The sequence below is a fragment of the Mobula hypostoma genome, chromosome 4 (genome assembly GCF_963921235.1).
Source record: "Mobula hypostoma chromosome 4, sMobHyp1.1, whole genome shotgun sequence".
NCBI lineage: Eukaryota > Metazoa > Chordata > Chondrichthyes > Myliobatiformes > Myliobatidae > Mobula > Mobula hypostoma.
In genome coordinates this window covers 158,446,627-158,467,359 of record NC_086100.1, presented here as the reverse complement: position 1 = coordinate 158,467,359, position 20,733 = coordinate 158,446,627, and the positions used below count along the sequence as shown (strand labels likewise).

Sequence of the window (20,733 nt, the reverse complement as noted above, 5' to 3'; positions counted from 1 at the left end):
TTGTGTGTACTTAGAAAACAACAGACAGCAGTTAACCCCCCGCTGTGCATAAGCACCTACCGCCCTGCACTGAAGACTACTAAGGCCCCACTTACATCGTCAGACACAGTATAAACACACAGAGTACTCAGGTAAGTAACAGGCTGAGACTGTTTGCTGCTGTGCTTCAAACTGCTTTCCAAGAAAAGAAAAGTTGACATCAAAGTTCGGATATTCAACGATAATTGGAAAGATCGTCTTTTCTTCTGTGAGGTCAACGGCAAACCTGTGTGTCTGATATGCTCGCAACATGTGGCTGTGGCAAAAGAGTACAATATCAAACGACACCATGAGACATCACACGGAGAAAAATATGACAAGCACGCAGGACTATTCAGAACACAAAAGGTAAACAAGTTTGAAGCAGCTCTGAAAAAACAGCTATTAGTGTTCCCCAAAAGTCGGGAGACTCATGATGGAACTGTCAAGGCCAGCTATATTATTGCCAACAAAATAGCTGCTGCGTTGAAGCCATACTCAGAGGGGGAATTCATCAGGGCATGCATGCTGATGGTGGCTGAGCTGGTGTGCCCTGAGAAGAGACAGGCTTTTGGTAATATCAGCTTGTCAAGAAATACTGTGGCGGACAGAATCGGGGACCTTGCAGGAGATTTGAACAGTCTACTAAAAGACAGAGTGAAGTCATTTATTGCCTTCTCTATTGCAAGTGATGAGAGCACCGACGTGACTGATGTAGCTCAATTGGGAATACTTATTCGTGGTGTTGATGCATCTTTGACCGTCACCAAGGAGTTTGTGGAGATAGTGCCCATGACAAACACCACAACAGCGAACGACGTTTTCTCCAGTCTCGTTGAGGCCTTGGACAGACTGGGGGTTGACTGGAGTCACGCTGTCAGCGTGGCAACATATGGCGCACCGTCCGTGGTCGGGAAAAAGGCAGGTGTTGTTGCGAAACTCCGAGAGAAAGTTCAGACAGAGAATCCAGAGCAGGAATTCTGGAATTTTCTTCGTATTATACTTCAGGAGGCTTTATGTAGCAGGAGCCTGAAAATGGACAATGTCATGGATGTAGTAATCAAAATGGTTAATTTTATTAGTGCCAAGGGACTCAACCATCGGCAATTTGACAGTCTTTTGTCTGAAAGTAATATTGGGCACGGCCTACCCTACCACACTGAAGTCGGCTGGTTGAGCAGAGGGGTTATGCTCAAACGTTTTTTTCAACCATGTGCGGAAATTGGACTATTCATGAACAAGAAAGGGAAGCCAGTGGCAGAGCTGGATGACCCAGACTGGCTTCATGATCTTGCATTTTTGGTGCATATAACAGAGCACTTAAATGTGTTTAATGTCAACATGCAAGGCCGCAACAAACTTGTTACAGAATACTACGACAGCATTCGTGCCTTTCAAATTAAATTAGGCCTGTGGGAGATGCAACTATCCAGCAGCAACCCAGCTCATTCCCCCTCTTTGCAGCCTGTGTGTGTCACTCATGGGAATAATGACAACATGGACAGGTACAAGGACAAAATATCATGGCTGAAAAGTGAGTTTCAGAATCGTTTCCAAGTCTTCACTCAGCTCGAGAAGGAATTCTCACTATATTGCTCGTTGTTTGCCGTCAACGCAGCATCAGATGTGCCAGAGGAACTCCAGACGGAACTAATTGAAATCCTGTGTAACTCTGCTTTGAAATATAAATTTGAGACTGTGGGTCTGGACTCATTCTATCAATACCTGGGACCAATGTACCCCAAGATGACAGACTTTACCTCAAAGATCCTTTGCATGTTTGGGACAACATATCTCTGTGAGCAGGCGTTCTCCATAATGAAGGTTAACAAATCCATACTGCACTTGCAGCTGACACACAGACATCTAAATGACATTATGAAAATCACAACTGCCCAGAAACTGGTCCCTGATGTTGACAGGCTGGTTAAAGCCAAGAGATGTCAGGAGTCTGGAAGCAGCAAGTGAAAAATGAGTGACACTGTTCGATGCACTGCGACATGTAAGGAGAATGCATTATGAAATACTGAGTGTCATAATATTGTCATTCATTCATTTTCTGACTTCTATTATTGTAAATGTGATCACTTCAATGAAAATTTGAGGCTAACTGTGTTCATTGTCTGAGTTTGATTGCTGGAAGCAGGCTAACAAAAATTAGGTGCAACACACATCAAAGTGGCTGGTGAACGCAGCAGGCCAGGCAGCATCTCTAGGAAGAGGTACAGTCGACGTTTCAGGCCGAGACCCTTCGTCAGGACTAACTGAAAGAAGAGCTAGTAACAGATTTGAAAGTGGAGGGGGAGGGGGAGATCCAAAATGATAGGAGAAGACAGGAGGGGGAGGGATGGAGCCAAGAGCTGGACAGGTGATTGGCAAAAGGGATATGAGAGGATCATGGGACAGGAGGCCTAGGGAGAAGGAAAAGGGGGAGGGGGGAACCAGAGGATGGGCAAGGGGTATACAGAGGGACAGAGGGAGAAAAAAGAGAGAGAGAGAGAAAGAATGTGTGTATATTAGGTGCAGTTGTGTAGCTTACATTTACAATTTGTTTCGTTAGATCTACATTTCTGTCTGCTAATGTTTGATTTCAAATTGTTTATTAATAGAAAAGGTGTGGCTCCCAAAACAATCTTAGCCAAAATAGCATCGTTTTTTCTCTCTCTCATCACAACTTTCTTGTAGCCTACGACTGGAAGTTAATACCAATCTTAAAAATATTGCTTGCTAGGCAATCTTCATAAGAAACGAAATTCGGAAAGTGAAACACTTTGTAGTTATAGCAGAGACTGAGACACGTGAGAGCAGGTTGAAAAAAACGAAGGCTACAAAAGCTGTGGGACCACGCGTGCACAACTGATCCGGCCTGCATGAAGTCGCATTTTGCCCAATCCGGCTCGTGACCTAAAATGAATTTGACACCCCTGCTCTAGTCACTATATAATAACCAGGTGTAAAGTGCATTTCAAAATGTCTACTGATAGGCTGTCCACTTAAAATGTTAAATATCTTTTTTTCCAGTGTCTAAAACTCTCCCTGCTACAGCTGGGATAACGAAAGCTGTGTGTAGGCATTTTGTATATACATTGTAATTTAGAATTAAGACGAGTCTTTGAGCTCCACGTTTGCACTATAATTATCATCATCTTTTGTTAGTGTAAAATTGGCAAGTGTAGAAAGATTTTTTTTCTGAATTCAAATACCCATTTTCATTAGCAGTTAATAAAGGAAAACAGACGTTCTTAAAATCAGACTAAAATTTGGCATGTTATTAAAGTGAATCTTCTCAACTCTTTCCAATTCTGTTCTGTTGTATATTCTTTTTAATAATGAAATTAATTGGATAAATCTGCCTGTCTGAGTGCAACTTTAAATGTAGTCCGCATATAGCTGGCATATTAGTACATTTATATAAATTATTCAAATGACCCTTGGTCACAATGGTATTTCTAAAAACTGTTAATTTGATTTTCTTTGCCGTCAAATTATTTGCTTAACATTGTTATTTTTCTTTGAGAAGTGTGAGGTGGTACACTTTGGAAGGACAAACTCCAAGGCAGAGTACAAAGTAAATGGTAGGATACTTGGTAGTGTGGAGGAGCAGAGGGATCTCGGGGTACATGTCTACAGATCCCTGAAAGTTGCCTCACAGGTGGATAGGGTAGTTAAGAAAGCTTATGGGGTGTTAGCTTTCATAAGTCGAGGGATAGAGTTTAAGAGTCGCGATGTAATGATGCAGCTCTATAAAACTCTGGTTAGGCCACACTTGGAGGACTCTGTCCAGTTCTGGTCACCTCACTATAGGAAGGATGTAGAAGCATTGAAAAGGGTACAGAGGAGATTTACCAGGATGCTGCCTGGTTTAGAAAGTATGCATTATGATCAGAGATTAAGGGAGCTAGGGCCTTACTCTTTGGAGAGAAGGATGATAAGAGGAGACATGATAGAGGTGTACAAGATATTAAGAGGAATAGATAGAGTGGATAGCCAGCACCTCTTCCCCAGGGCACCACTGCTCAATACAAGAGGACATGGCTTTAAGGTAAGTGGTGGGAAGTTCAAGGGGGATATTAGAGGAAGGTTTTTCACTCAGAGTGTGATTGGTGCGTGGAATGCACTGCCTGAGTCAGTGGTGGAGGCAGATACACTAGTGAAGTTTAAGAGACTACTAGACAGGTATATGGAGGAATTTAAGGTGGGGGCTTATATAGGAGGCAGGATTTGAGGGTTGGCACAACATTGTGGGCCGAAGGGCCTGTACTGTGCTGTATGTTCTTTTAAATAGTTAAATTCAGCTGTTTCAGTCCATATCTTCTGACTTTAGATGCCACATTAGGAGTTATAGTGAAAACTGTGAAGCTAGTGTCCTGCAATACCAGCATACTACATCTTTATAGCTTTTGATCCAATTCTTGGCAGGTTGAAAATCCTAAAGAAAAATGGAAATTGCTGGAAAAACTTGCTTAGTACTCAGCAATTTGTAGAAGAGAAATTAAGTTAACATTTGTTCATGACTTTCCACCTGGATGGCTTCCGCATCTCTATTTGCCTTTTGCTTTGCTTCACTCTTTCCTACCCATCCCTTCCTTCTCATTGCTTCTGCATTTGATTTATACAGTTATCTCCCCATGTCTCATCTTTTTCCTGACTCTCGCCTAAATTGTGGACTAACGTTTGCACTGATTAATGCCAGATGTTATACAGAATTTATCAGACCTCCCACCTGACACTATTGTTAAAATTATTGTTTAGCAGATGAGCAGCATGAGAAGAATAATTTAAAACTGATGAAAACTTATAGATATATAATTACAAAATCCAGAAGCCTTAATTTTAATACTTGACAAGTATGGATTAGCTTCCTGTTAATAATTTTCATTATTTACTTGAAACACTTTTTAAACCAAATCCTAAATTGTCACTCTGCTTTAGGTAAAGACACTACTCAAATCAAAATCAAGTAATTCCAGTTATGAAAAGACAATATCTTCCATGTAAAATGAAAATTAATATTTTCTTTTCTGATCATACAATATACTGATGTTTTAACCCCATCTTTTCGATGATTTTTGCCCCATGTTTTTCTGTCCTGAAGTTGCTGATTTCTTGCATTGATACAGTTGGAATTCTGGAAAATCTGTGATATATCAAACAGAGGCCACTTTAATGTGTGCCTGGGTTGTGTGACAACATCTCCCAGACACACAACTGCTACATCAAAAAGAGCAGAGTGTTAGATGCATGGGAACACCATCGCCTGTATTTTTTCTACATTGCTGTCTAAATTGGTTTGGAAGTGCTGTATGTCCCAATTACTTCATTGTTGCTCAGTCAAAATCCTGGGAGATGCTCCCCAATAGCACTGAATCTCCCATCAGAAGGACTACAGTGGGCAAGAAGATGGCTCACAAACATCATCTAGAGGAGATTAGGAACAAGCAATAAATGCTAACCTGACCAGCAATGCTTGTGACCTGAAAAATAAATAGTCTTCCAAGAAGCTGTAACAACTTATTTTATGATAAACTAAATACAAAAAAAAAGCAGAAACATCAAAGAATAACTGGCTTAAGAAAATGGTACTAAATTTTGTATCCAGTTAGAATTGTATTGAAGCCTTAAATGATATTAGCAGATTCTGTAAAAAAAATGGTAATTTTCATTCTGTTCGTCATTATCTGTGCTGTGAAACAAAGAAAAATCCTTGATAGAACATTTAGTTCTTGTACAACTCGTTTCCGAACTTGAAGCTTTCAATATTGTGCATAGGCATCTTTGTGAGCACTGAGATTCTTCTTCTTTCTCAGGTTTCTGATTCGTCAATTGATAAGGATGTCTAGTGATCGTGCTCTACTAAATCGATTGGAGCAGAGGGCTGTCGAGGCAGACCAGGTCATTGAATACCTTAAACAGCAAGTGGCATTACTTAAAGAGAAAACAAGTAAGTTCGGAATGTATTAATTTGTCAATGTATTATTATGCTTGCCTTTCTTATTGCTTTGACATGAGCTCTGTCTTAACAAGAGTCAGCAGTGACTGTGCAACACACAAAATGCTGGAGAAATTCAGCAGGCCAGGCAGCATCTATGGAAAAGAGTAAACAGTTACAGTTTTGAGCCAAGACCCTTCATCAGTACTGAAAAAAAGATGAGAAGTCAGTTATGAAATGCCTCCAACATTTTGTGATTGTTTACTCTTTTCCATAGATACTGTCTGGCATGCTGAGTTCCTCCAGCATTTTGTGTATGTTGCTTGGATTTCCAGCATCTGCAGATTTTCTTGTGTTTATGCAACTGACACTGTGCATCAGCCCGAGCTTGAGATGGAATGGGGTGTGGACTCGCAGCAATCCAGTAGTTATGCCCAATAAAAGGTTATTTTAATAGGAGAAAACAGAAACTTACACCAATTGGTCACAATAAAAGTAAAATAGTTTCTCCAAAAATGAGTAAACAATAGTGACATACAGTTGCAAGAAAAGGTTTGTGAACCCTTTACGATTAATTACTGCATTAACTACGCATGGACTGTGGTCTGATCTTTATCCAAGTCGCAATAAAAGACAAACACAATCTGCTTGAACTAATAATACACGGAAAATTGTACTACTTCACATCAATACTGAGTACACAATTTGAACAATCACAGTCTACGTTAAAAAAGTGAACCTCTGGGGTAATACCTTTGACAAAAGCTATTTGGAGTTGGGTGTTCTAATCAACGAGATGAAATTGGAGGTGTGGGTTGTAAAGGTGCCACAGAGCCTGCTCTTCTCAAGAAAAATCTGTTTATGTGCACCATTCCTTGATCAAAACAGCTTTCAGAGGACCTTGAAAGAAGAGTTGTAGAGATGCATGAAGCTGTAAAAGGCTACAAAAGCATTTCTAAAGATCTGAGTATTCACCAGTCCACAGTAATAGCAATTGTCTACAAATGGAGGAAGTTCAATGCTGTTGCTACTCTCCCTAGGAATGGGTGTCCCGCAGGGGTCATACCAAGAGCACAACATGCAATGCTGAAAGAGTTGAAAAAGAACCCAAGGTTAACAGTAAAAGACCTAGAGAAATATCTAGAACTTCCTGAAGTCTCCATTAATGCGTCCACTATAAGAAAAATACTGAACAAGAATTGTGTTCAAAGTTCAAAGTAATGTTTATTATCAGAGTACATATGTGTCATCACATGCAACCTTTCAATTCTTAGATTTGGGCATACTAGCAAATCTATAGAACAGTAACTGTAAACAGGATCAATGGACAACAAACTGTAAATGCAAATATAAATAAATAGCAATAAATAATGAGCATGAGATAATAAGATGGAGTCCTTAAACCATCGATTGAAGGAACACCAGAAGTAGAATGAGTGTAGTAATCCCCTATTGTTCAAGACCCTGATGGTTGAGTGGTAGTAACTGTTCTTGAACCTGGTGTTGAGAGTACCTGATGGCAGCAGAGAGAAAAAATCATGGCCTGGGTGTGAGCATCTCTGATGACGGATACTGCTTTTCTAGGCCAAATTTCATATCAATATGTTCAATGGTTTGTGAGGGTTTTACCCATGATGTACTGGGCCAAATCCACTACCTTTTGTAGGATTTTCCACTCATAGGCATTGGCGTTCCCATACCAGGCTATAATTCAGCCGGGCAGCACACTTTCCACATCACATCTATAAAAGTTTGCCAGGGCTTTTGATTGTATGTCATCTCACCGCAGACCCCTGAGGAAGTAGAGGTGCTGTCGTATTTTCTTTGCAATTATATTTATGTGATGGGTCCAGGACAGGTTCTCTGAGTTGGTGACATCTAGGAATTTAAAGTTACTGACCCTTTCCACCTCTGATCCTTCAATGATTATTGTCTCATGGACCTCTGGTTTCCCTCTCCTGGTCTACAATCAGTTCCTTGGTCTTGCTGACATAGAGCGAGCGGTTGTTGTTATTACACCACTCAGCCAAATTTTCAGTCTCCCTCCTCTATGCTGATTCATCACCACCTTTGATACAGCACACAATAGTGGTGTCATCAGCAAACTTTTATATGGTGTTGGTGCTGTACTTAGCCACATAGTCATAGGTGTTAAAGTGAGTAGAGCAGGGGTCTAAGCACACATCCTTGTGGTGCACTTATGCTGCTGGAGATTGTGGAGGAGATGCTCATGGAAGGACAACACGGAGGAAACCACTGCTCTCCAAAAAAAAATTGCTGCCCATCTCAAGTTTACAAAAGACCACCTGGTGTTCCACAGTGTACCTGGGACAATATCCTGTGGATAGATGAGACAAAAGTTGGACATTTTGGCAGAAATGCACACTGCTATGTTTGAAAGGAAAAGGGCACCGCACACCAACACCAAAACCTCATCCTAACTGAGGCATGGTGGAAGAAGCATCATGATTTGGGGCTGCTTTGCTGCCTCAGGGCCTGGACAGCTTACAATCGTTGAGAGAACAATGAATTCAAAATTGTATCAAGACATCTTGCAGGAGAATGTCAGGGTAGTGGTCTGTCACCTGAAGATTAATAGAACTTGGATGATGCAACAAAGCAACTATCTGAAACGCAAGAGTAAATAACAGAATGGTTTAAAAGAAGAAAATTTGTGTTTTGGAATGGCCAAGTCAGAGTCCAGAGCTTAACCCAATTGAGATGCTGATTTTTTTCCTGTAATGTTAAGCTACTCGTAAATCTTGATTGTGCTTGTTGTATTAAATTGTATCACATTGTATTAAATTGCATAGTATTTAAATTTTTCAGATTATTTGAACTAAATCCACGCTGTTTGCTCTTGCTATAGTTGATTCTGAACCTAAATAGTGGCAGATCATTGACTGCAGGTTGCAGTTCCTCAAGTGGCTTTTTACAATTTACCCTTCAATAATTCTTGATTAAGAGCAGCAACTATTAGTAATTTACAACAGCTTTAATCGGGTAAAATAACCCAAGTCCTTCTTGGAATATCATCAAAAAGAGTGAAGTACCAAGTCACAAGGATATTTTGACAGATAGCCAAAATACTGGTCAAAAACTTAATGTGTCTTAATGAAGATGAAACAGGCAAAAAAAAGTTTAAGGAGCAGATTTGATAGTTTGGACATAATGCTTTGAAGAGTGAAGAACAAAGCATTATAAGGTTAGTTAGAAACAGTTGTGCAAATAAGATGGGGTGAACACGGTGAGGGATTTCAAAATTTGGATAGGAATTTTAAAGTTGAGCCATTTCCTGTTTGAAAGTCAAAAGATATGTTGGTCATCACGGATGATGTGTGAATGGAATTCAATGGTATTAGTGTGCAGAGCATAAGTTTACTCTGAGCTCATTTTACTGAAAGTGGGAAATTGGAGCCAAAAAAAAAAATCTACTGGATGTCTGCAATGTTCGAGCAATGTCTGTGGGGAAGGCCCTATAGATGTTTCAGGTCAAAAAGTTTCTGAACTGGATTGCTTTAAAATGTTGTAGTTTGGAGCAAACAATGGGAAGTTTGTGGTTTTGAGTCAAGATGAACTAAAACGTGGTATATGTGAATGACCGTTGCAGAGTTAGATATCGATTACCTTGGTGATAGAGGGGATGTGCAGTGAGAAATGCAACTGGGGTCAAATAGGATCTCAAACTCGGGGTCAAAGAAGATGAAAACTGACCCAGCAAATCTCTCCTAATTGTTGTAAAAGTTTGTTCTGTGAAATGTAGTATTCAAAGGTGATTTGCTTTGAGATACCAAGAGGTAGTGTTTGTAGAACTGTACAACAGTAGGAATTGCAACTTTGACTGTATGGAGAGAAAACCAAAAAAAAAAGATATTTTGAATTTTTAGTCCAATGCGTTAACTTAATAATGCATTCATTTCAGATTTGATATGTTCCTGACTTTAGTTTGGAATCTAGCCAAGAATCATGTTTGGAAGTTGTGATGATTAATATTCCAGAGTGAAACAGATTTTTGGCTGTTTCCATGTACTGAGACCACAGTACAAGATAGTTACTTGGCACCAATTGGTGTTGATGTCACACTTGAGTATGAAGGTTTTTATTTTTTTAGACTGTGGACTTTAGGTTGATCATTAACAACTTAGTTTTATTTATTAAACCATGTTAACATAGGGAAACAAATTTTCTACACTAATCTAGCAGAAAAGAATATTTAATATAGTGTAGTTGTTATCTATTTAGCTTTATCCTTGCAGTGTAGAAGAATAATTAAATGTAAGTTGCCACCAGGTTTGTGGGGGAACTTTTTTCCAATTTAAAAAAAAGCTAGCTTAAAATTTGATTTATCAATTGAGTTCAGTTCTTGAAGCATTTCAGCTGAAATTTAACTAACTATGAAATATTTTGAAATGTGTGAATCTTTCACAAAACGGATCAAAGAGTAATTAACTTCCCATTTTAATGGCTTTAATTAATCCAGAGAAGTTTATGTTTCATGTTAAGGTTTTGGCATAGATTGGAAACTTAAATGGGATATAAAAATATCACTTTGACACATGCAAGAGCAGTCACAGAGAAACCATAAGCTGGGGTGTGCATGGGTGGGTAAGGGAACATTCAATAGTTTTATAACAGCAGGATAGAAGCTGTCCTTGAGCCTGATGGTACGTGCTTTTAGTGTCTTCTTTTACCATCTTCTGCCCTGTTGGACACGGGAGAAGACAGAATGTCCAGGGTGAGTGGGATCTTTGGTTATTCTGGCTGCTTTACCGAAGCACTGTGGAATGTAGACAGTCTATACTGAGGAGGCTGGTTTCCGTGATCTGTTGAGCTATGTCCACAACTCTTGAAATTTCTTTCGGTCACAGGCAGAGCAGTTTGCATACCAAGCCCATGATGCATCCAGATGGGATGCTTTCTATGGCACATCGATTAGAAGTTGGTGAGGGTAACGGTAGATGTCAATTTTCTTTAGCATCCAAAGGCACTGGCAAATTTTCTTGGCTGTGGTGTATGTGTGTTTGGATCAGGATTCAATACTTCCATCTCCTCAAAACTAATCAATAAGCTTCAAGACCGTAGCCTCAATACTTCTTGTGCAATCGGATCAAAAATTTCCTTACTCGCAGACCCAGTCAGTTCAGATTGGCAACAACATCTCCTCCACAATCTCTATCAGCACAGGTGCAACACAAGGCTGTGTGCTTTTCCCCTGCTGTGCTCGCTTTACACTTATGACCGTGTTGCTAAACACAGCCCAATGCCATATTCAAGTTTGCTGATAACACCACTGTCATAGGCCAAATCAAAGGTGGTGATGAATCGGTGTATAAGAGGGAGATTGAAAATCTGGCTGAGTGATGCCACAACAACCCCTTGAAGTCAACAAAACCAAGGAACTTATTATTGACTTCAGGAGTAGAAAACCAGTGGTCTAAGACCCAGTCTTCATCAGAGGTGGAGAGCGTCAGCAACTTTAAATTCCTTGGTATTATCATTTAAGAGGATCTGTCCTGGGCCCAGCACTTAAGTGTATTTACAAGGAAAACATGACAGCGCTTCTACCTCCTTAGGAGTTGGTCAGTGTTTGAGACGACATGCAGAATCTTCGCAGACTTCCATAGATGTGTGGGTGAGAGTATATCGACTGGCTGCATCTCAGCCTGGTATGGAAATAGCAATCCCCTGGGATGGAAAATCCTATAAAGCAGTGGATACAGCATGGGTAAAACCCTTCAAACCATTGAGCACATCTACATGGAGCGCTGTCCCAGAAAAGCAGCATCCATCATCCCTCTACTCAGGCCATGCCCTCTTCCCACTACTGCCATCAGGAAGAAGTTATAGGAAGAACCTCAGGACTCACCACCAGGTTCAGGAACAGTTGCTACCCCTCAGCCATCAGGCTGTTGAACCAAACAAGATAACTTTACTAAACTTCATTGAACTGTTCCCACAACCTATGGACTCACTTCTCATGTTCTCAGTATTTATTACTGCCTCTTCCTCTTCACAGTTTGTTGTCTTTTACACACTGATTGTACACCCAGTTGATACAGTCTGTCATTGATTCTACTATGGTTATTGGATTTATTGAGTATGCCTGCAAGGAAGTGAATCTCAGGGTTGTATGTGGTGGCAAATATATACTTTGATAATAAACTTACTTTGAACCTTGAGGACGTGCTGTTGTGATGTTGGTGATGCTCTCAACTCTCTCGATCCTAGCACTCTTGATATAAACAGAAGTGTACTGCTCCCCTCATCCTTCCTGAAGTTATGATCAGCTCGTTTGTTTTGCTGAAATTGAGGGAAAGGTTGTTCTGATACCATGTCACGAGGCTGTCTATCTCCTTTCTGTACTCCGTCTCTTCGTTAGTTGAAATCCATTACATTATCATGGTATCATCTGCAAACATATAAGTGGAAATGGAGCACAATGTGGCCACGCTGTCATGGATGTGTGGTAGAGTAGCAGGCTGAGGAGCACCCATGTTGAGAATAATCATTGTGTTGGTGCTGATGCCTATCCTAACTAATTGTGGTCTGTTGGTTAGGAAGTCAAGTATCCAGTTGGAAAGTGAGGTGTTGATTCCCATGTTTAGGTGATTGGGAATGTATGTAGTGAACTGAAATGGTTGACGAAGACAATATCCTGCAAGTTGCTGGCTCACAGCAGGAGGACACTTGAGGGATTTGCTTCCAAAATTGACAAAGTAGTCTGTTAATTATTTTGCAGTTACCAGTTCATGGCAGGAGCAATTTAGGGGATGGGCAGACTGAACAGACTAGCCAGGGAGTTGGGCTTGTTTTATGTAGGTTTAGGGTTAGGTGTTTGTCAGAACATTTTCTCTGATTCGCACCCCTTCAAATCCCAAGGGTACAGGACTTCAAACTGTAGCACAAGATGAAAGTAATGGCCTTTGTGCCTTCAGTGGATTGATTTTCTGAAGGAGAGAATAATGTATCCTTCTAATCGATCTTCAATTTATGTATACCAATTATTTTCTGTTAATCTTTCTTTGGCAAATCAGTCCTACAGGCATCCCAAAGAGAAGAAAAGCGACTTCGGGTTGAAAATGCTAAGTTAAAGAAGGAAATTGAGGATTTAAAGCAGAGTCTCATTGAAGCGGAGATCCGTAATGGAGGTAGGTCTTTGTGCCGTCAAGGAAATTGCAACCATAAGCATCTGTGCAAAATATTTGGAAAAGTGAAATTGAATATGGAAGTACAATTTATTGACTGTATTTTATCGATTTAATATTGCAAATTTGCATACTTTCCTGGAACTTTGATTACCTTTGAAGAGGATAATGAGGAATTACCTGAGTGATTTATTTTTCTCCTTCAGTTGATTTGTGTTTCTTTCTCCTTGCCGCAAGATTACCAAGAGATAGCGTGACAGAATAAGTTTACCAAATTATGACAAATTAAATACAGAACATAGGGAATAGAACCTGGAATAGTTCTTTCAGTTCCTTGCACCTGTTTTTCCTTTCTATAAGACCATACATCGCACTTTGAAAAAAGTAAATTCATCATTATTGTTTCTAACAACACAACTTGTATTATTAGCATTTTTGTCAATCACTTGATTGATTTAAATTGAAGGTAATAAATCTGACTAAACTTAAGGGGATACAAATTTAATCTACTATTTCCATCCACTAATTGCCGTTGTGGTGTTTTAAAATGTTACATTGACAAGCTCTATGCAATTTCGTAGGTTTTACAACCGCTAGCATATCAACCTTAGAATAACATTTTGAAGAAATTAAGAACTTTGAAGAGAATTTATTTTGCCAGTTTATTATCCAGTGTTCAAAATGTAATTATGATTCTAAGCCACATTGGCTTAATTCCAAATTTCCCCATCAAGAACATTGTTAAAGCATAGCAATGGCTTCATTCCATTACTGCAAAGTAGTCATAGGATACAACATTCAGCCTCTGGCTGGTGTGGATGACCTTACTGGGTTTCTTGACCTAATCGCGCTTCAGTAATTGCACTTCAGAACAGAAATAGAATAGCCTATCATGCCACATCATTGATGCATTACTTACTTTTTTTAATATCTGGGGAAAGAAAAGAACATTAATGAGGTACCTCTGGGGTCATGTTGCTGAATTATATTTGAAATGTGGATGTACTCTGTCTTTATTAGTGATGAAGAAGAAAAATGTGCTTTTCAGATTCAGACATAGAAAACATCAAAAGCCATAGTGCATCTGATCTAATATCTGTCACTATGTCCCTACAAACAACAGAAACATATATCTGCATTTCACCAAATGGTCGATTGTTTATTCATTTCCATAGATGCTGAGTCCCTCCAGTGTTTTCTCTCCATAACTCTGGATTTCTGGCATCTGCAGAATCTCCCAGTGTTTGCTTGCGCATCTGTTCTGTTTTCTTACTATATTAAATGGTATATTTTCTTTTAACACAGAAAACACCTGAATGAATTCGGGTACAGGTTTCCCCCACCATCCGAAGGTAGAGCATTCCTGTGAAACAGTTTGTAAGCGGAAATGTCGTAAAGCGAAGAAGCAATTACCATTTATTTATATGGGAAAATTTTGTGAGCGTTCGCAGACCCAAAACTAACCTACCAAATCATGCCAAATAACACATAAAACCTAAAATAACAGTAACATATAGTAAAAGCAGAATGATATGATAAATACACAGCCTACATAAAGTAGAAATACTTCTCTACAACGATTGCCTGCACAGATCTCCATAGCAAAAATCTCACTCAAGCGCTCTCGGCAGAAAACCTCAGGCAAGCGCTGTTGGCATAAACGCGCTCTCCAGTAACCTTTAAACTATGAAGCTGCCAAATCCACCAAATAACACGTAAAAATACACAGCCTATATAGAGTAGAAATAATGTATGTACAGTGTAGTATCACTTACCGGAATTGGGAAAACAGCGCCAAGCACACTGATGGTGGTGTGTTAGACTGAGTCGTCGCAGGCTGGGCGGTGCAGTGGCCCCCACCCTCCGGGCCGCCAACCCGATACATTGCCGCGAAGAACGCAGCAGTAGCCGGGAGGCACACAGCACATCGTTAAGAAAAAAGCCGAAATAAACATGCTAATTAATTAGGTGCCACCGACACGTAATTGTCGGCCCAGATCAGAGGCAATGCAATCGGAAATCAGCACTGATCTGGGCCGACAATTACGTGTCGGCGGCACCTAATTAATTAGCATGTTTATTTCGGCTTTTTTCTTAAAGATGTGCTGTGTGCTTCCTGGCTACTGCTGCGTTCTTCGCGAATCGGTACAGTATCTGTCCGGGGCCTGGTTGTCGGGATGGTGGGACACTGGGGTGTCATCTCGTCGTCTGTTTCCATTAGAGCAGGCAGCTCATCTTCTCCTATGACTGCCCGCCTCGATGTCGAAGGTCGAGGTTCGTCGCCTGCTGTGGCTGACGTGGAAGGCTTGCTTGACTGCTGAGCCTCGCGCATTTTTCTATCATACAGTTGTTTGTAAGCACTCAAACCATCCTGCAAATATCCCCTAAGCCGACGTACCCTTTCAAGATTAAAGTCGTACTTTATCATTGCAGCGAAAATCTCACGCAGTTGCTTCACTTTCTGCATTCGGTTTCGATTGTTATCCTTTCCTCTTCCAATTGCATCAGCTCTTCATCTATCAGTTCTTGGTCATGGGATGCCAAAACCTCTTCAACATCATCTTCATCAACTTCCACAAGCCAAACGCACTTTGTCCTTGCTTCGTTCACCACGATCGAAACGTTTAATTATGTCTAGTTTTACGCTAAGTGTAACACCCTTACGAGCTCTTTCAGGCTTTTCCGACACCTTAGAACTCATCTTGCTAACGGCTGCTCAATGCAATGTGTTTCAGCAATGCTGTTCCGAATCCGGGGCAGAGCAGCTGCTCGGGGCGCGCGCTGCCTTTCTTCGTAACAGTGAAAACACCTTCTGAAAGCGAAAACAGGGTACTAATGTAGGTCTTTTGTAACAGTGAGGTTTCGTAAAGCGAACGTTCGAAAAGTAGGGGACACCTGTACTCAGGCAGCATATTGCTATGTTGCTTCAGATTCCAGCATCTGCAGTGTTTTGTGCTTTATGTCCATGTCAAAACTGCTTGAATGTTCAAAATTCTTTCTTAAACTGTTCTAAAACATCTTTGTTTTTCCATTCCAAATTATCATATGATATGGGAAGTTGTGACTAGAATTGAGAAAAAATAGCCTGTGAATATGGTGCATTTGGATTTTCCAAAGGCACTTGAAAGTCTCACACAGGAGATTAGTTAGCAAAGTCTGAGCACTTTGAATTAAAGGTGATATATTGACAGGGAAAGATAATTGGTTATTGGACTAGAAGAGTCGGAGCAAGTATTTCTTCCCACTTGGAAGGTTGTGTCTAGTGGGGTGTGGTGCGGTGCTTGAAACCTAGCTGTATCCAATCTATTTCAGTCTACCCAAAGACGCCAAATGACATGTTTCAACATATACTAGCAATACTAAGCTAGAAGCACAATTTGTGAGTGTGGTGTAGGATATAAATTTGCTTCAGAAGGTATAGACAATGCTGGGGTGAGAATATGGCAGATGGAATATAATGTGAAAAAGTGTGAGGTCTTGGATTTTGAAGAACTAAACAGAAAAGGAGAATATAAAGGACAAAAATGCTGAAAGAGACTTTGGTATGTTAAACTTGAGGGACAAAATGCAGGTACAGCATTGATTGGAGGGGGATGGAAATCATATCTCAAACTTCATAACTCTGGGAACAAAGAAGTCTATTGCAATTATATAGGTATAGGCCCTTAGTGAGAGCACACCTGAAATATTATGTACAGTTTTGGTCTATGTGAGGTAGGATGCCTTTTACATAGAAGGAATGTAGTAAAAATTCTGGTTTGCTCTATGATGAGAGATTTAGTAGATTGTAACTATATTCTCTAGGATCTAAAAGAAGAAGAGAAGATCTCATTAAAAATTAAAGGGTTTAACATTAGAATTTAAGAATCTGAGAGCAAGTCATGACTAAGGAGTCTAGGACTAGGGAGCATAGTATGAGATCAGAGGTAGGCTTTTGAGAACTCAGTGAAGAAATTGCTACCTTACAACTCCAATGACCTGTATTCAAGCCTGACATAATGTTGTCTGCAGATTGGCATGTTCCTGCTGTGATTGTGTGGATTTCTTCCAGGTATACTGTTTTCCTGCACAACCCAAAGGCGGGTGGTTTGGTAGGGTATTTAATCACTAATCCTTGATGTTTGGGGTCTGGTAGAATCATGGAGTGGTGGAAGAAATTGATGGGAATGAATGTGGAGAGAACAAAAATAGGATTGGTGTAAATTGGTCTTTGAAGGTCAACAAATGAGCTCAGCAGATCAAAGGGCCTGTTTTCATGCTGTTGACTTTCAATGACATTTCTTTAGTCAGTGAAGCTCTGGAATGCTTTAACCTGGAGAATTATGGAGGCTTGAGCAATAATTTCATTCAAGCCAGATTTTGGATATTAAGACAATCAAGGGATATGGTGATAGTTCTGTAAAATGGCACTATCACCACTGGACAGAGAGAGAGTGGGAACAAGCAATTCTTCCCACTTGGAAGGTTGTTTTTGATCAGCATTGATCTTAATAAATTATGTAACAGACTCAAAGGGTTCAAAGAAACTCATAGGTTTATCAAGTAATGGTATGTTGACATGGTAGTTAATAAACGGACCAACCAGAGTTCTGCCTTTTTATTAAGGAACACCTGTTTGTATCCCATGACTGGGGAATTCAAGTTCAAGAATCTGTAACTTGTTATTAGGGACTGTTGAAATTGTATGTAAGTGGATTGTTGTTTTAAAAAACCATCTATTTCACTAAAACCATTCAGGAAATGGAAATATTTTCTCCCAGACAACGAAGCATCCTCTGATTCTAACTGCTAATCCTACTGCTATATCATTTGGTCTCCCTTTTGGGGATGTATTTCATACCTTTGCTGCCTCTGAAACCTAACATGTTTTCATTTTTTTCCCTGTCCAGACAAATAGTCGTAGACCTGAAATTTTAACTGTTTCTCTTTTCACAGATACTGCCTAATCTCTGGCATTTAAAAAAAAATTCTGCCTGACCTCTAGCATTTTATTTTTAATTTAATTTTGTAGTATCTTCATTTTTGTTGACTAGGAAATGTGTCATGCTTTCCCAGACATTGTCATTCATAAAACTTTACAGGTAATCTTTACCTTTTAGGAAACATTGTGTTTTTTAAATTTTTCTTTGCTATTTAGAAAAAATGTATACTAATTCCAAAACCTATGCTTGTTTCTGATCTGCTTTTATGTTATAATTGGCAATGTATAAATTCAGGCTTAATAACATCAGGTATAATAAGAACCTTATTCCAGCTTAAATAACCTGAATAAACTATTAATGAACTTTCATATCTCTTGATTTTTCTGGCAATTTGGTTAATTTCACAGGTCTTCCTTTTAATTTGTGCAATGCTTTTGTTTCTCATCATTTGCATTCCCTGACTCTCAGTGATATCCTGAAGTAGCTATATTGAATCACCTGCTTTTGTCACTTTTGATACTATAAGCCACTGTACTAACTATGATTGTTGGGGATGTTGCTGCTTTTTCCATACAGATAATGTTTTCCTACTTAGATTTGTCTTTCAGTTAACAAGCAACTTATCGAAACTGGTGGCAGGTTTTATCCCTGTCCTATAATGTGTATCTGATGGCATCTTTTCATTAAGATGATACCTCTGAATTTGTTCTTCTTCACCTTCTCCTTGGAATTTTTTTTTTGTTTTGAAAGACAAAATAATCCTTTTTTCCCTTGTTCAATTACTACTTTTACATATGTTCATTCTGAAGTTAAGGTTTAAGCTCAAATTATTTCAATTCATTACAAACCCTGATATTTGTTGCCTAATTCTAGTTGACATTGAATGGGTGCTAGTAGGTAACCATCCTGAATTCCAGCAGCACACTTAGTACTTTTGTCAGAATGCAGATCGAGCATGGTGATCTTCATTGCACTGTAAGGTTTGGACCAATACTTAATTGCTGGGATGGTCTATTCTAGTGCATTATTAGTGCACTATTCTAAGCATTATTCTAGTGCTTGCCAATGCTTTGCTCTTTTGGGACTCTGCTCAAGAACTCTTGGGTAATTTGGGTTTTTGTTACTCTAGATTGGTTCAACTTTGATTATTCTAATTTTTTTTATCACTGTCAAAAGCAATTTTCACAACTAGTTTTATATGAATTGGTGTAAATATAAAGAGTGGCTCACCTTCAGTGTTAATTTGGAAAATTGACTGACTCTCTCCTTCCATATCAATTATCTGCAATTGTCTCCAGTTCTATCACTCTTTCCTAAAGCCCCTAGGTAATAGGATACAACTTTTAATGGGATGCAGCCTAAAAGCTATTTCCTGGTTCAAAAGTTTAAAATACATTTGTTATCAAATTATATACACTGTAAGTCACCACATACTACCCTGAAATTCAGTTTCTTGTAGGCATTCACAGTGAAACAAAGAAATGAAATGGAATCAATAAAACACATAGACTGCCAAACAACCAATGTGTAAAAGAAGACAAATTGTGCAAATACATAAAAGTGATAAATGAATAAGTAGATAATACTGAGAACATGAGTTGTAGAGTGTGAGTCCATAGGTTGTGCAGTAATTTCAGTGTTCAGGTGAGTGAAGGTATCCAGTTGAGGTAAATGAAGTTTGCTAATTAAACTACAGCTGTGATCGCTTTAGTTATTTTGAATAGGTAAAACATCTTTTAATTTTCAATGGCTTGCTATCTGCACACCAATTGTTGCTTTTCTATCATTAAAATATACTATTATAAACTGTATTATAATAAGACTTCATTGAAAATAGAATAACTGCTCCGATTGTTTTTCAATTGGCCAGACTTTTTTTTAAAAAGAGTTATAGGGTTGAAGCGTGCAGCTATAAGTTGTTTTAACCTCCAATATCAAAATGTTTTGTTTTCCAGTGAAACAAATTCCACATCCAACAGAGACTTCAGTTCAGTCCACTCCTGCAACATGTTTGCCTCCACAAACCCAAGTGACTACGGCAAGTGCAAATGCAAAAACAGCAGAAGTGAATGAAGAGAAGAAAAAGAAAGATAAACCAGACAAAAAACAAGATAAAAAAGGTAGTTAAACCCGAATTATTGCACCAAGTATTGTGTGCAATTCTGTTCTGGTCACCTACTTACAGGAAAGATAACAATACGATTAAATATTCCCGTTTCAGCTTCCAACATTAGTACAGTCAACAAAGATACAGTTTTTCCCTGCCATCCAAAAGTAGAGCATTCCTATGAAAGGGTTCGTAAGCCGGAATGTCGTAAAGCGAAGAAGCAATTACCATTTATTTATACGGGGAAAATTTTGTGAGCGTTCGCAGACCCAAAAATAACCTACCAAATCATGCCAAGTAACACATAAAACCTAAAATAACAGTAACATACAGGAAAAGCAGGAATGATATGATAAATACACAGCTTATAAAAAGTAGAAATACTTTTCCATTATCATTGCCTGAACTGTTCTCCGTAGTGAAGATCTCACGCAAGCGCTCTCCAGTAACCTTTAAGCTATGAAGTTGCCAAATCATATCAAATAACACATAAAAATATACAGCCTATATAAAGTAGAAATAATGGATGACAGTGTAGTATCACTTACCGGAACTGGGAAAGCACGGAGCACACTGACAATGGTGTGTTAGACTTGTCGGAGTTTGGGTGGT

The 20,733-nt window shown here is 39.3% G+C and overlaps 1 protein-coding gene across 4 annotated transcripts in view; it reads left to right on the top strand.

The window, feature by feature from the left end:
* aimp1a (aminoacyl tRNA synthetase complex interacting multifunctional protein 1a) overlaps positions 1-20,733 on the top strand; it is a 64,136-nt gene that overhangs the window by 14,400 nt on the left and 29,003 nt on the right. For all 4 annotated transcript variants that reach the window (XM_063046814.1, XM_063046815.1, XM_063046817.1 and 1 more), the window contains exons 2-4: positions 5,826-5,959; positions 12,982-13,095; positions 19,970-20,134. In XM_063046814.1, the coding sequence (XP_062902884.1) occupies positions 5,826-5,959; positions 12,982-13,095; positions 19,970-20,134 (413 nt within the window). The remainder of the gene's footprint in view (positions 1-5,825; positions 5,960-12,981; positions 13,096-19,969; positions 20,135-20,733) is intronic.